At 32.2% G+C, this 14,562-nt stretch overlaps 2 protein-coding genes and 1 long non-coding RNA gene across 10 annotated transcripts in view; 2 read left to right on the top strand and 1 right to left on the bottom strand.

Moving 5' to 3' along the window:
- Positions 1-6,687, top strand: part of LOC123010326 — a 54,518-nt gene extending 47,831 nt beyond the window's left edge. For 6 of the 7 annotated variants that reach the window (XM_044407138.1, XM_044407133.1, XM_044407135.1 and 3 more), the window contains 3 exons: positions 48-2,974; positions 3,024-3,194; positions 5,408-6,687. In XM_044407138.1, the coding sequence (XP_044263073.1) occupies positions 48-2,974; positions 3,024-3,194; positions 5,408-5,585 (3,276 nt within the window). In that variant the 3' untranslated portion in view covers positions 5,586-6,687. The remainder of the gene's footprint in view (positions 1-47; positions 2,975-3,023; positions 3,195-5,407) is intronic. The other variant, XM_044407137.1, reaches the window with a different exon arrangement.
- LOC123010327 (gustatory receptor 8a-like) lies at positions 6,664-11,916 on the bottom strand. The gene is made up of 4 exons (XM_044407140.1): positions 11,182-11,916; positions 11,058-11,129; positions 6,855-6,944; positions 6,664-6,803 (listed from the first exon to the last, which is right to left on the bottom strand). Exons 1-4 carry the CDS (start codon positions 11,914-11,916, stop codon positions 6,705-6,707), a joined length of 996 nt encoding a protein of 331 aa, XP_044263075.1. The 3' UTR covers positions 6,664-6,704.
- Positions 7,835-10,987, top strand: LOC123010330. Of its 2 annotated transcripts, XR_006413095.1 has the most exons (5): positions 7,835-7,886; positions 7,944-8,085; positions 8,148-8,379; positions 8,441-8,618; positions 10,581-10,987. It is a non-coding gene; the product is annotated as an uncharacterized LOC123010330 (long non-coding RNA). The 2 variants fall into 2 exon arrangements; XR_006413094.1 differs by having other exon boundaries at positions 7,944-8,379.
- Positions 11,917-14,562: the final 2,646 nt, after the last annotated feature.

Raw genomic sequence — 14,562 nt, 5'->3', positions numbered from 1 at the left:
AGTCAAGTTTACTTTCATTTTCACTTTTATTAATTTATTGTTTAAAGACCGAAACTGTAAGACGAAAACCGGTCAAAGTTTTTGATATCCAACACCAAAGCAGTAGCGTATCAGACATGGCGACTTCTATAGATGCCAGTACGAGTGAAACAACAACAAATAAACCCAATTTTAGTCTTGTGAAACTCTTCATGAAACAGAAAAGTATGAGTACTGAAGGTATGTCAACAACAATGGATCAGTTATCATCAACGGAAAATTGGCCAGGGAGTCAATCAGGTGAAAGCAATTCTTCCGACTTGAAACCCGACCAACTCGACCAAAAAACGAATGAAAGTAGTGTCAGGACTTATGATTTAATAGCGGAAGAACCGGAAGAGGAGGTTTCACGGAGCGAATCAGTGGAACAACTATCAGAAAGTATCTCGAAAATTGATTACAGTGACGAAAACGTCAACAATAACAATAGCTACACTTCGGATAAAACTAAGAAAAAAGTTCTCCAACACGAATTGATGAATAGAAGCATCCAAACGTCGCAATTTTCGGAAATTACCAACTTAAAAAATGTTCATAAACCTGCCTCAAAACCGGTGAAAATTGTCGAACCGTCGTTCCTCAACAAACTCAAACAGGAGGGAGAAGTCCAAAAACCAGTCTACGTTCTTTACCCCAATTACGTTCTACCAAATTTGGACTTTTTGAACAAACAGGACGACATGACCAAAGTTCTCTTAATCCCACAAGAACCAAATCTCAAAACCGCCAACAAACGCCGACCATTCAGTTGCACCGATGTCGAAATGTTGAAAAAGAAAGGTTTCAGTCATGTCAAAGATTGGGATTCTTTGAATTTCCTTCTTCCTCAAGAGTACCGCAAGATTTTGGCCGATGTACCGGAAATTTCCGAGCATATTAAAAAATCTTCACGGAAACGGCGACCGTTCAGTTGCGACTATTCTAGTTCTAGTTCTAGTACCGCTACTCAACCTAGTAGTGGTTATAGAGGGTCTTCGACGATTTTGAGCGACTCTCAAAATAGTCCAGCGACAAATTTGAACCCACTTTTTGTCTATCGCTATGACAGCGTGACCAGTTCGGAAGCAAGTCTTTTAAATAGCGGTCAAAGATCAATAATGACAGCTCCCCCACTTCCGGTACGTTGCGTGAGTCTCCAACAAGGGGAAGTACCACCACGACCCCCACTCCCAAAGGGAATTTTGCGAAAAGTTGATTCAAAAAGGTTCAGTTTGTATGAAACGAGTGAAGAAGATTTGACCGAAGAAGGTTTATATCGGAGGAATATTTTACGGAAGAAACGCTTCAGCGAGACTGAAGATGAAGGTGTCGATGCTGGTACATCGAGTAGCAGTGTGGACGAGCACCATGACCCTCCTAAAACCGACTTTCTTCTATCCAATATAAGCACCGATGAACTGGTCCAATTGGAGGAATTTTTGAAGATTAGTAGAATTTCAACGTCCGATAATGAAGAAATGACTGAAGAAAGTCTAATGCATTTGCACTCGTATGTAGGCAAATTTCTCTCCTTAAAGATTAATCAAGACGGTCCCGGGAAGAAAACTGTAAGTTTTGCCGAAAAAGTCAACGTTTTGCCCAAACAATTCACTGCTCCGAATAACTCACCCAATGTTTCTAAAAACTACTTTGGGAGAAACCTTGCTGAAATCCCCATCTGTGAGGAGAGTGAAGGTAGTGTGAATTACAGTCCGGTACACAAACCAAATTTGGTCGAAAAACGGTCATTGGTGAACGCAGTAACCGATTCGGTTGAACAACTCATCAATCACTTCTCCTCTGCTAGTAACCAATCGGAATTGAACACTTTGGGCGACTCTGGAGCCACTCCAAACTGTGCAAAACTTGCACTTTCGACTCTATGTCCTGCACTTTATGCCGTTTTGAGCGATGGCTTGAAACCAAGCCTTGAGAGTAGTTTCGGAGCGATTAACAACTCGGTTTGGCAAGTGGTGGAAGCATCAGCTCAGCAAGGACCACTCACTAAAGCTTTGAACGAATTGGTCATGAGGATTAATAGTGAGGATGCTATAACTGAGGGTTTGGTTAAATTCAATGCGTTTGTTTTCGGGTTACTTAACGTGCGTTCGTTGGACGCTTGGGTGAGTTATTTGAAGACAAGGGAGAGTATATTGAAGAAACATTACAATAAAGATTCTTTGATTATGGCACATGTTGGTGGTTTGAGTTTGAGGACGTTGCTAGATTCGCTGATTGCTGCTTTGCAACCTTTGGCATTGCTTCCGTTTCAATTGGACCTCTTGTTTGAATATAGACAGTTACATTTGAGTTTCAAGAGATTGGAACAGTTGAGTCCGACTCATAAACATCGGAATTCGTCTAGTTCGGAAGATGTGTCAGTCGTGACAGTCATTCCTGATCTTTTGAGTTCTTCTAATCGTAAGAAAGAACGTCCAAGGTCTTGTGTCGAGTCTGGTAGTCTCCCTAAACCAAATTTCAAGCTTGGTGATGTTACAACAGCTGCGAAAAAGCGTTGGTCGGGGATTTCCTCAAATTCGAAACTTTACCTAGTTTACGATCGCCTCGCACGTGAAGATGAAGAAGAGTACACTGATAGTCTTGAAAATCAGACAAAACCGGAGGAAAACTCTGACGAAAACATCCCGAGTCTTCACTCGGAACCCCCCGAATCGCTCGACTCGAACATCTCCGATGATAAGCCGATTAACGGCCGTCGATTCAAAAAGTTGCAACAAAAATGGGAAATGTTGAGTGGGCGTGAATCCAACCCCTCTCCTCCTTTATCGCCCACCAATACCAAATCGAAGATTCCTCGTCCGATTACTTCCCCGATTAAGCCGTCGGGGATTCCGGTCCTCATTTCGCCTTCGGGTAAAAATCAGAAAACTCCGAAGAAGAATCTAGTCCAGACTAAACCGCCCACGAAACCACCAAAGAAAGGGACTTGTGTGAGGTAAGTTGTGGTATTGGAGTGATGTGTAAAATTGATATGTTACGTTTAGGACGAGTAGAGTGGATCAGGTCGAGAGTGAAACGCCAAGACATATACCAAGGCCGAGTAGTTTGCCGTATAAAGCGGTGACGGCGCAGAAAGTGGCCAAGGTCACGCCACCGAGGAGGGCGGCTTCGAGTTCCTTGAGTAGGAAGCCAGTGGGGAAGAGTCCCGTACCGAAGTAAGTAGTTTGAGATGTTACAGTATGAAATAATGGAAAAAGAAAATGGAAATAACTAATAATGAACAAACAATAACAACAACAAAAAATTATAAATGTATGAAAATAAGAAGTACCAAATTAACTCTACAAGGTGATCGTAAATGATTGTGATTTTTTGTCAAATTTAAAATTTTAGTTTGGCAACCTTGACTCTCAAATTCAAACGTCAAATTTTTGTAGGCAATTGTCATTCACTTATGAGGAACAACCGCTGGCTTAATTATTACTTAACCATCCTGGTACAACAATTAGATGGACTCCCAATAATACAGTGTTGCCAATAGTTTCTTTATGACAAACAATTATGAATGAATTTTCTATAGTACTATATAAGCAAAATATTTTGAAAAAAAATTCTTTATTTAGGTAATTTCGAGGTCGTTTAAAGCTAAAAGTACACACCTGGGCGGGGCCTAATTGCGCGCAAACATAAGAGGGGACGCGGATCAGTGGCGCCCTTTTTCAAATATTATGATAATAAAGGGAATCTATACGCCACTGCTTCCAAAAACTCCCCTCCTTTTTCAAGAGGAGTCGTCCGCGACGCCCAGGTGTATACTTTTGGATTTAAGTGACCACTAAATATAATGAAGAGAAATGAAAATGTAGTTGTATGTGATATTGTCCACTACATATTTTTTATTGAATAGTGCAATTTTCTACAATTTTCTCTAAAAATATACTTTCAATAAGAGCCAATTTATTAAGAGAATTTAATTTAATAGTCCCCTAATTTATTATGAAATCAGCCCCAAGTACCTAGTAAAACAATGAATTAGTAGTTTTTTTTTTATATCAGATGTAGAAATATAACTTCATTCCTACGAAGTTTTATAAAATTTCATAAAAAAGTGTAAACGTAAATTTAGTTTTAATAATTTTTTTGTATATCTAACTGTTATTTTTTTGCCTTGTGAACAGACATAAGTGAAATTTAAGAGTAAATTAACAAAAATATTTTTTTGTTGAAAATAAATTAAATGTACACAATGTATTTTAACATTTTATTTTGAGATCAAATTTTATTATTATACGAACTTTCATTTCTCAGTGTCCTATTTTGAAGACAGCTTCTGGCAAAACTAATAGATTAAAAAATTGTAGAACTATTTTGTGTACTAAAAATAATACTTAAATGAATATTAAAAAATAATAATTTGACTATTAATGTGTTAAACAGTAACAATCTATGCAAGACATACAAGGTGATTCACGAGGAATAATGAGCCTGACCAAATTCTCGATGCAACCACCATTACTCTTCGCAAGTTATTTTGCGACAACTGTAATGTTGGTTGCATCGAAAATTTGGTCAGTCTCATTATTCCTCGAGAATCACCCTGTATATCCATCAATTTTCACATCACTTTTGATGTAATGTTATTTTATAACCACTATTTATGTTGTATACAGTGGCATTAATAAATAAATGATCAAGAGCCACATGACTGGAATAACTAGAATAAGTAACAATAAATATAAAATATCTAAAAATATGGGTGCCACGTGGATAATTTTGAATTACCCTTTTTTGTTTTTTCAAAATACGTATTTAGCTATTGAATGAAAATAAAATTTATCAAAGAGAAATAAGTTATTTCTTAATAAATAAAATAAACACATAAGTTGTTTACTTTTATAAATTGCATTTAAAAAAGTTCCAAAGGTATATTTTACAAAATTACAGCATTTAAGATTATTTCNAGCATTTAAGATTATTTCAGAAACCCGTTTTTATCTTTTAACTGTTCTATTAACACGATTAACATATTTTTAATTCATTCAAAAATGATAAATTGGTTTAGCAATCTTTATTTAAATATTATAAAAATCAAATTTAAAACCAGTAAAGTGAAAAGAAAAAACATATTTCTGAGAATTGCATGAATCATCTGTATTTATTTTTTTATGAAAATGACTATTTTAGAAAACAAATAGTCGTTTGTTGAATATTCATTAAAGAAAAAAACATGCTCAACATTATTGTATTTATTCAAAAAATAAGTACATATTGCTTATTGCAAATATTTTTGCAGCAGAAAGGACTGTTTATTTCTTTATTCGAAAAACATTAAAATCACAAAAATGAGACAAAATCATATTCTGTTTTTACAACGCAACACTTTCGCTTCGTTCGTTTGTGCGCTAGTACAATTAATTTAATTTTTTAGGGTCGTGAGGACTCTATCTCATCGTGTCCCATCCGAAAGCGGTCACTTATCGTATAACGAGGGCGAAAGACTCAAGGTTGTGTTAGAAGTCGACGATAAATGGTTACTTTGTTGCCGAGGATCTCAGAAAGGTCTCGTCCCAAAATCAGCCGTGATATCAGCCGACAGTCGTTTCTGAAATTCCCTACAATTGTAAATATACGTAGTGTTTTTTCAGTTGTACATTTTTATACAGACTGGATTTGTGATTTTAGTATATTTTAAGTCAAAACACGTATATTAAAAAAAAGTGTATTATTGTTAAAAAGTATTAATCATATTGTTGCTTGTTGTAACAGCAAATCTGATATTATTTATTATTGCTTGTAGGATCCTATGTACTTAAATAGGGGCGCGAGTCAATCAATTGTTAGTCACCCCTTGCACGTCATGAAATTTTTGCACATATCTTAGGTGGTTGGGTTCTTGTTTCTTTTATTTTGAATCGCTCTGCTTTCATTGAAACGCTTTAAGTACTAATAAACCCATCCAAATAAGCCAATCCCAAATAACTGTAACAGCGTTTCAGTTTCAGTACTGCTTAATTGTCTTTAACCCTCACACCACTCACCCCTCCCTGCATGCTAACATGTGATTCCCCCAATTTTGCAGTACTAAAATTCGTGAAATTTGAGCGATTTTTGCATCACTGCGAGCTAATTTAGCTCAAAAGTGATAATTTTGCACTCGCTTCGTTCAATGATTCTAGTCTTTGATTTTAATTTTGAGCACCACAGCATGAGTGGTCCGAGTATTTTTGACAATACCTCCAGGATTCAACCCAGCTCATCTCTAATTTAGCACTTTGTGACGTGCAAGACAGCCGTTTCCTTTTGTTTTTGCTTCTGTCATGTGTTGCTAGATGTAATAGTGTAGGTTTAAAAATCAAAGTTTGTGAACGGGGCCTTTTGTATCACATATTGCGGGATTTTCTGGTCCAGTTTTTTCATCAGCTTGCTTTATTTGCGTCCACTATCTGTATATATTGAACCGAACGCTTTTGTGATGTATATAATGTTACCAAAGGATCGAACGATCGATCGACTTCAGCGATACTCTTTAAGTTTTTTCATTTTTTTGGGAACAATTTTTGTGTTGTAACCTCACCATAGGTGCCATAAACACCCCTTTTGTTTTCTATTTCCTTTCATTGAATCTGTCAAGATCGTAGTTAGAGACTATGGAAATAGTATAGGGATTAAAATCATGTAACTCAGTCATAATAAATGAATTATAATACATCGTGTTATTTTATTAATTAAAATACACCAAAAACTTTCTTCATTGAGTAATTTATGTCAACTTTGGAGTCGGTTTGCCATAGGAGAATGATGTAAGTTGATGCAGTGCCACAAATCTGGAAAAAAATTGAATAAAAAAATACACACATGAGTAAATAATACGGTACCGATGTAAAAATTGGTAAATCAATTAAAAACATGTTGCCAGCGTGAATTTCAAACGGTTCGTGTAACAATTGAAGACCAAAGGCGTTTATCTGAAATGATTATAAAGGTTAGTAACTGAATGTATCAAAATATACTATTTATTCACATATTTTTTAAATAACACCCTATATTTTTTATTGTATCTTATTCAGCCATTTTTTTCTACAATCATGAAAAATAGTTCATCTTCACTCATCGAAATTAATACGTAAATATAGGGATACACCAGAACTCGCGCCCCAGAAAAAAGGTAAGTAAGATACCTATCAAGAATATAGAAAAAAATGTTTAAAAAATTCGATCTAAAATTTTTTTTTAAATATTATGAGATTGTGAGTTTTGCACTATGACTATTTATTTCTGTTGGAAAAATAATTTCTCTGGTTTTTTTTGCTACAGGCTATTTATTAGAGGAAGCAAGGAAGCTGTATCCTAAATTGTACCCATGTTTAACGTTATTTGTGGCTTTTATTGATCAAATTTTTTGTATCTTTACTAAATAATTATGCAAAGATCATCAATAACATTAAATAGACATAAAACATCCTGTAGATAATATTATAAATAATAAGTGGTAAAAGTCGGTTTGGTAGATCTTGAGATATTTTGTCCACCAGTTCGAAAAAAAAAAGGAGATTTGAAATATACACAAAGGAATCTAAAGTCAGCGGTTTTAAACATTTTTTGTATGTGTTACTTTTAATCTGCGATTCATGGAAAATTCCAAGTTCTTTATTTTATCTTTCTTTTTTCTAAACACTATTATTATACAAAAGGTTGTAATAATTGAAATGTAAATGTTTGTTCTCCCATAAAATTGGAACACAATTTTATAAACAAAACAGATAATATAGATAGTAAAATATCAAATAGCTTACAACTTATAGTAATCTTTTTTATCAAACTTATATCAAACTCATTGTATTTCACATCTGATAATCTGAGAAATTGCAGTAGACGCCCAAACAAACGTTATTACTTATTACACAAAAGTAATGTGAGTACTCGTTATATATTCGCTGTTAATAATGTACCTATTTATTAAATAGGTGCTGAGTGTATTTTTGATAATTAGTACGTGCAAACTTTTGTGCAACTAACAAATCACAAATTACACAGTTGCGTAATTTGCAATGTTTTACTATTAATTCTAAGAAAACTAAAAAATATTATGTCAATGCAATATTAATGGTAGGTATGCAATGATGATTTTGAAATAATCACACAATTTTTTTTCTGGGTAACGACGAAAGTTGTGTCAGACTTGTTTGTTCCGTATGTCATGATCTAACTCCTTAGTCGGGAAGTTATTATGTACTATGTAGGACTGTGAAGGTTACGAGCTCATCGCAAACAGTGCGACGTTCAAAAATAACATGACAAAAATTAACCAATAAATCCGAATCTGCGAAAAAATTAAAAAAAAAATTTCTTGACCTAAGGAACCATCTCGTAAAATCTTTCAACGTTTTTTCCGGACAGCCTGTATTAAACCCAAATTCTTTGAAGTTGTAGTATATTATTAACTCACTTCGTACATTTTTAGATTTATTGAAATGAAGAAAGATGATGACCAACGAGAGAAAAGAGACAGACCGCTTTTGTATATAAGATGGAATTTTTTTAAAAAAGACATTAAGGATGTTCTTATTGTAATTTTTGCCATCGCAGTGGTTTTTATTATTTTATACTTAAAAAATCTTTTGCCCAAACAACTTTTTTTGGTAAGTAAATAACAACGTTACCCTCAACTTTACTTTTAAATATTGTGTAGTTTTATTTACAAAGTTGAATTGTGACAAAAGTATGCAACCAATTATACAGAATGATTTTTGTAGGGCCTACACATTCGAAACTTTTTAACTTTCAATATAGCTACGGCTTTAAAATTTTGAATGCGACCAAAATCAACAGTTTTCAATGTCACTAAATTATTTTTAAAATATTTGAATTTTCGGAACTGACAAAAAATTGCCGCCAACTTTGAAATTTTATATGGAAAGGACCTTCTCAAACTGAGTAAAGCAAACCCATTTGTTGGTACTTATCTGTTATAGTTTTTGACACACTTATGTCAATTTTTTTGTAATTTATTTTATTTGCAGGGGTCTATTCAAAAAAATACAGCTTTTAAACCCATTGCAATAAGTAAGTTATTTGATAATGAATGAGTTAAAAACTAATTAAGTGACAATTATTAATTATTTTCCAAAGCCTACTTGATTAACGATGAAAATAAAAAGTCAAAATCCGTTTTTCGTAATTATTTCAAAAACTGAAGGACATCTGACAAAAGTTTACATAAAAATTGATGTTCTTTCGATTGCCGTTGAGAAAATGGGGTCATGCTATGTGAAAAACAATTATATTTTCAAAAAATCATATTAGCCTTGAAATTTGAGTTGACAATGTTGAATTACTTTAAAAAATTTCTCAAACCTGTGGTTATCAAATGTAAAAAAAAATCACTTATTGAAAAGGGTTCAAGAACTGAAATTTTGTGAATGGACCCCTGCAAATAAAAATTTCGACAAAAAATTGACATATTTCAAAAAAACTATGACAAAGAAGTACGAACGACTTGGGTACGTTTTACTCAGTTTGAAAAAGCAAATTCAAAAATGCACTAAAAAATAGATGGTTTTTATTTAAAGTTTTAAAGTTGGCACCAATTTTTAATAGTTCCAGGAGTTTAGCCATTTTGTAAATAATGTAGTTGAATTGAGAATGGTCGATTTTGGTTACATACAAAGTTGAAAAGTTTCTAATGTAGGCCCTAGAAAAATCACCTGTATAGAAGGGTATACAAAAGCCAATACCAGACCTGGGTGGAGCCATATTGCGCACAAACTTGAGAGGGGAACAAAGCAGTGGTGTACCAGTGTCACGGAATTTTGTTATTTTTTCTTTTATCTAAATATTTTAAATTTAGCTTGAACCGGTGCAGGGTCCAATTTCAATAACATAACCTTACTTTTTTATAAGAACACCGATAATGTTTTTCTTTTTTTTTGGTAATGAATTTCTTAAAATGATAGAACATAAAAACACCAATAAGATCAAAGCTATATTAGCAATAATCAAAAGTGCAGTTTAAATTTAATTTTTATAATGAGCTTTAAATAGTTTTTTTTTATAGTCCTTTTGTAAATATTACAAATCTGCACGACACTGCTTTATGTCAACTTCAAAAACTTTTCCATTCTTAGAATTGGACTCGTTTGGGACGCGTTTTGATCATCTATGTATATACGCCCAGGTGTGTACTTTTGGCTTTTACCCCACTCTACTAGTCTAGTTTTACTTATCTAAGTAGCACATGCGCTCTGATTCTGAATTCTAATTTTTACAAGTTTTGACAAGTTTTAGTGCCTTTAGTAGTGTGTTTTTTTTCTAAATAAAAATAAATTTTTGGATTATTGGAGTTAAAAAGTGCATACTGGTATACGACTGTCATAATTATTTATTAATTTGTCTTATTTTTTTTAATTGCATCAGAGCAAACAAACATCAGATAAACAAAAGGTTATATTTTGCCGCTAACCACTTGCTTAATAATTTATTTTCTATTCTATTATTATTCTAATATGTATATTATTTTTCCAAAACATTTCACATTTCACAGTCATACATAAAATCAGATTTTGAAAACTGGGAAAATTTATTGTGCAATATTTTTTTTGTAGACATAAGATGGGTCCAACCATGAACAACCATTCAACTGCTTTTTGGAAATTCTGCAAGGACGACTGTAAGGGTATTTTTGTGGTTCTAGCAATCGTAACAATTTGCGTACCAATGTCTATGTTTGTTGTTTATTGTATTCAGCGTTTTTTAAAAGATTCAAGAGAAGATATTTCACAAAATCAGCAAACTAAACACAAACATGAAGAACCTCAGGAAACGAAGAAACGTCCACAATTAAAATTTCTAGTGAAGGATCTTGAAGTTAGAAACATTAACGGTTATAATCATTTTAAGAATTTTAATTATGTAATATAAAAAATGTTATGTAGGTACTTTTTATTTATGCCAAACGTAAATTTTATGTTGTGTTTCAGTTGATTTGCTTGTATTAAAAAATAATAACATATTTCTCTTTTAATTTGTTATTTTTTCCAATTAGGAAATTAATGTAGGTATTTATGAAATTTTATACTTACTTCTTTGGTTACAGACTTATCACTCGAATATAGTGCCAAATACCTCCTTAGGGTTTGTTTAAAAACAACATTCTAAAAAATATTTTTGCATTTTTAAATTCACAAAAATGTGAAATTAACTTACCCTAAACATACATTTGTGACAAACCAATGCAATTACAAATTTCTCCAAAATTCCAACACTGACATAAATAATCGCAGCCACTGAATACTTCAAATACGGGCTGTGATTATAAATACTTGACACAATGTTATAACACTGAATTGTCAACAATAAAAAACTTAAAGCGAAAGAGAAGAGAATTTGTGCTGAAAATATAGAATTCACTAATTTCAAAATCCCATACAAGTCGTGATAAATACACATTAATCGCTTCAAAATAAATTTCCTGTTACTTTTTGAATGCTCAAGTGATGTTTTAGTCTTTTCTATCATTTTTTCATGAATGTGACTTACAGTTCGAATTAGTGTTAAATATGAACAAATCACAGACATGTGATGTAACATTCCGAAATACAGCAATCCGTAAGCAAACATGGCTTTGTATTTGTGAGCAAAACTTTGACTTAGTAACAAATACAGAAAATAAATGTTGATACTGAGCAAACCAAGAACCAAAAATCTGACTATAGAGGTTCTGACATAGTTATAATCCAAGTGGATGTTTAAATTTTTGATATTGATATCAATAAGACAAAGATCTTTCCTTAATTTCACTGTTGAGTTTCCATGTATTTTGGTCCAAATGAAACTGACAAAAGTAAACCCTGCAACGGTAACAAAATACATAATGTTGATGAATTTCATTAAAGTGTTTTTTTCCAAATCTTCTGATAACAGTTGATTGAATTGACACATTATGTATATTACCATCAGTAAAATTATTATTACAAATGTAGAATGGTCATAAATTAATTTAATTTGTTTTCCATATTTATGCTTTTTTGATAACTTAAATAGCGCACTTCCCATTAAAAACTGGGGAAAACATAAAGGATATAGAGCTGATGTTATATTGGTTGGCTTCATTTTCTTTTAATTTTCTTACAAACTGATATGTAGGTCGAATAATGTTTTAATAATGTTTCTTGATTAAATTGTTCAATATTATCAGAGTGAAATTATTTACTTAACCGACTTGTTTTAATTAATTGAAAAATAATGTGACTACCACTCGTATTGATCCTCCATCTTGACGACAGTTACTTTTTAGGAAGCTAGGGTTGTAAATTAAATGCAATTGTTAGTAAAGAGGTGTTGCAAGTGAGATCGCACAAAAGTTGAAATTAGGAAACGACCTTCGAAACTTTGCAATAAGCCTCAGCTTGAAATTAAAGCCGATATTGTCAGAAATTTTACGGTTTAGTGAGAATATAAAAATCATCACCAAATCGTAAAATTTTGGACAACTCCATCATTGTCCACCAGGATTTTGACAAATTTGTGGATCATTACCTACCTATACCCGCATGAGACATCAAAAATAAAATAAATAATAATAAAATGAGACTATTGTCTCATCGAGAAAACAGTTCGTTTTTATTATTTCATCCCTAAAACTACCCACTTTTTTAATAGTTGATAGAAAATAAAAGTTAAACATTTTACGTAAACTTATAGAACTTTTGTAGCCGCATTTGCTGCCACTAAAGTTCAACCTCTCCATTCTTGCAAAAAATCAGTTTTTTAACGATTTTAAGTTTTAAATATTTTTTTAACTTGACAATACTTTACAAATAACGTAAGGACTATCAGCCGCACTTGCTGCCACCACCACTCAACCTCTCACTCTTCCCGGAAGAGTAGTTTAAATTTAAACAAAAAAAATATATAAATTTCTTGTGCTGATAGTTTTATAAACGACACTTACGACAGTAACATCTTTTGAAAGACATAATTATAAATATGGGAAAAAGTGAAAATTGTCAATTGCGGCCGTTGAAAACTAAGACACTTTGACAAATCCAAAATTTTGTCATTGGGGCATTTGCCCTGAGACTGAAGTTTCTGAAATGTCATTCAGATAATACGAATCAGTATCATAGAATAGAAAACTTTAGTCCAAAAAAATTAAATTTACGTTTTGTAGACAGAAATAACTAGTATTTTATTGTAACACTATTTGAATTCAAGAAATTGAAACTGACATTGTCATCCTTGATTAAAACCTACTTTACAAATTTTTAAATTAGCAAATAGTATGCCAAACTAGTAAATGTGGTCAAATCCTATCGGATTTGATTAAGAGTTTTATTTTTATTTAGCAAAGTGTCTTTTAGATTGTAAAAAATAATATTTAAGTCACTTCGAGTAGCTTCAGGTCGGTTCAAGTCACTTTAGGCCACTTTGGATTACTTCGGATTACTTTGGCTTGGAGTAAAAAGAAAATGTTAAATGTACTGACTTTGATTTTCAGAGGAAGAAAAAGTCTTAGGAAAATGTTTAAATTTAGTAGTAAATTTAGTAATCCAATCGAGACGTTTCAAAACATCGTACTACAAAAGACAGTTGGGGAGACTAAGAAAGTGTCAGATGTATTGGTTTAAAAAATTTCTAGAGTTGCAAAAAACATTTAAAAATTTCTTAAAGGAATGCTTAAATTTATAAAAATTCCAATCCAGACTTTTCAAAACATTGTGCTACAATTAATTGTGATTGGTTATTTTATGTTGGTGGGGTAGACAGGCAGATCAAGTATTATAACGGCGCTAATTATAACATCACTTAACGCGCAAAATACAAACTATTCTCATTCTAAAAAAGTACATTAAGAAAGTTAGCCTTCTTGCTTATGTAGGTATGTACCACTTGTAATCATAAATATTATTATAAGAATTGTAATAGGAATGGATTGGTTTTGAATAACATAGATATTTCGATGCTAAAAAAATTTTCATGAAAACTTTTTAATGGAATTAATTTAATATTGTAATCATAATAAAAAAAGTATGTACATATATCGTCACAATTTTTTTTATATTTAAGTCCAGGAGGAAAAACTTTTAAATGAAAAGACGGCACCATTGTCGACAAAGCCAAAAAATGTTTACCAAGTTTACTTATACAAATGTTTTGTTACAACACAATTCTGCCATTGAGAAGTAATTCAAACGAAAGAACAGACTTTTATCTTTAGTTGAGATCACCACAACCATACCTGGAATATTTAGAAATACGCCATATTTTGTGTTTCGATAGTCTTTGTTGCATGAGTTTTGATAATATACTTATCGCACAAAAATACCTAGTTATATACGATGAGTCATTTATGCTTTACTTACCATATTTTGTTGCTAAATTTTAGCTGCAGTTTTGTCAAGTTTGCAAAAACTTTGCAATAATTTTTAAAAATCCATTATTATTTGTTTTAAATTTTTCTGGAATGTTTGACATTGATAAAAAAGTATAATTTATTTCTGGTAGCTAACCAGAAGTAAAAGTTTTACTATTTTGTTGTATTTTCTTTTTTTAACAATTAGTATATGTAATCCGTAGAAAGAATAA

Source organism: Tribolium madens, unplaced genomic scaffold (assembly GCF_015345945.1).
Source record: "Tribolium madens isolate multiple individuals breed KSU strain unplaced genomic scaffold, Tmad_KSU_1.1 Scaffold_7;HRSCAF=85;Tcas5.2_LG10, whole genome shotgun sequence".
NCBI classification, from domain to species: Eukaryota; Metazoa; Arthropoda; class Insecta; order Coleoptera; family Tenebrionidae; genus Tribolium; species Tribolium madens.
This window is presented reverse-complemented; position numbering and strand designations above follow the sequence as displayed.

What these genes read in the sequence shown, in the direction of transcription:
- LOC123010327 (XM_044407140.1), bottom strand. Translation starts at nt 11,916, where the DNA reads ATGTGTCAATTCAATCAACTGTTATCAGAAGATTTGGAAAAAAACACT. An exon ending in GTCACAAATGTATGTTTAGG is followed by an intron (nt 11,130 to 11,181) that starts GTAAGTTAATTT and finishes AATATTTTTTAG; the next exon opens with AATGTTGTTTTTAAACAAAC. An exon ending in ATTTACCAATTTTTACATCG is followed by an intron (nt 6,804 to 6,854) that starts GTACCGTATTAT and finishes ATTTTTTTCCAG; the next exon opens with ATTTGTGGCACTGCATCAAC.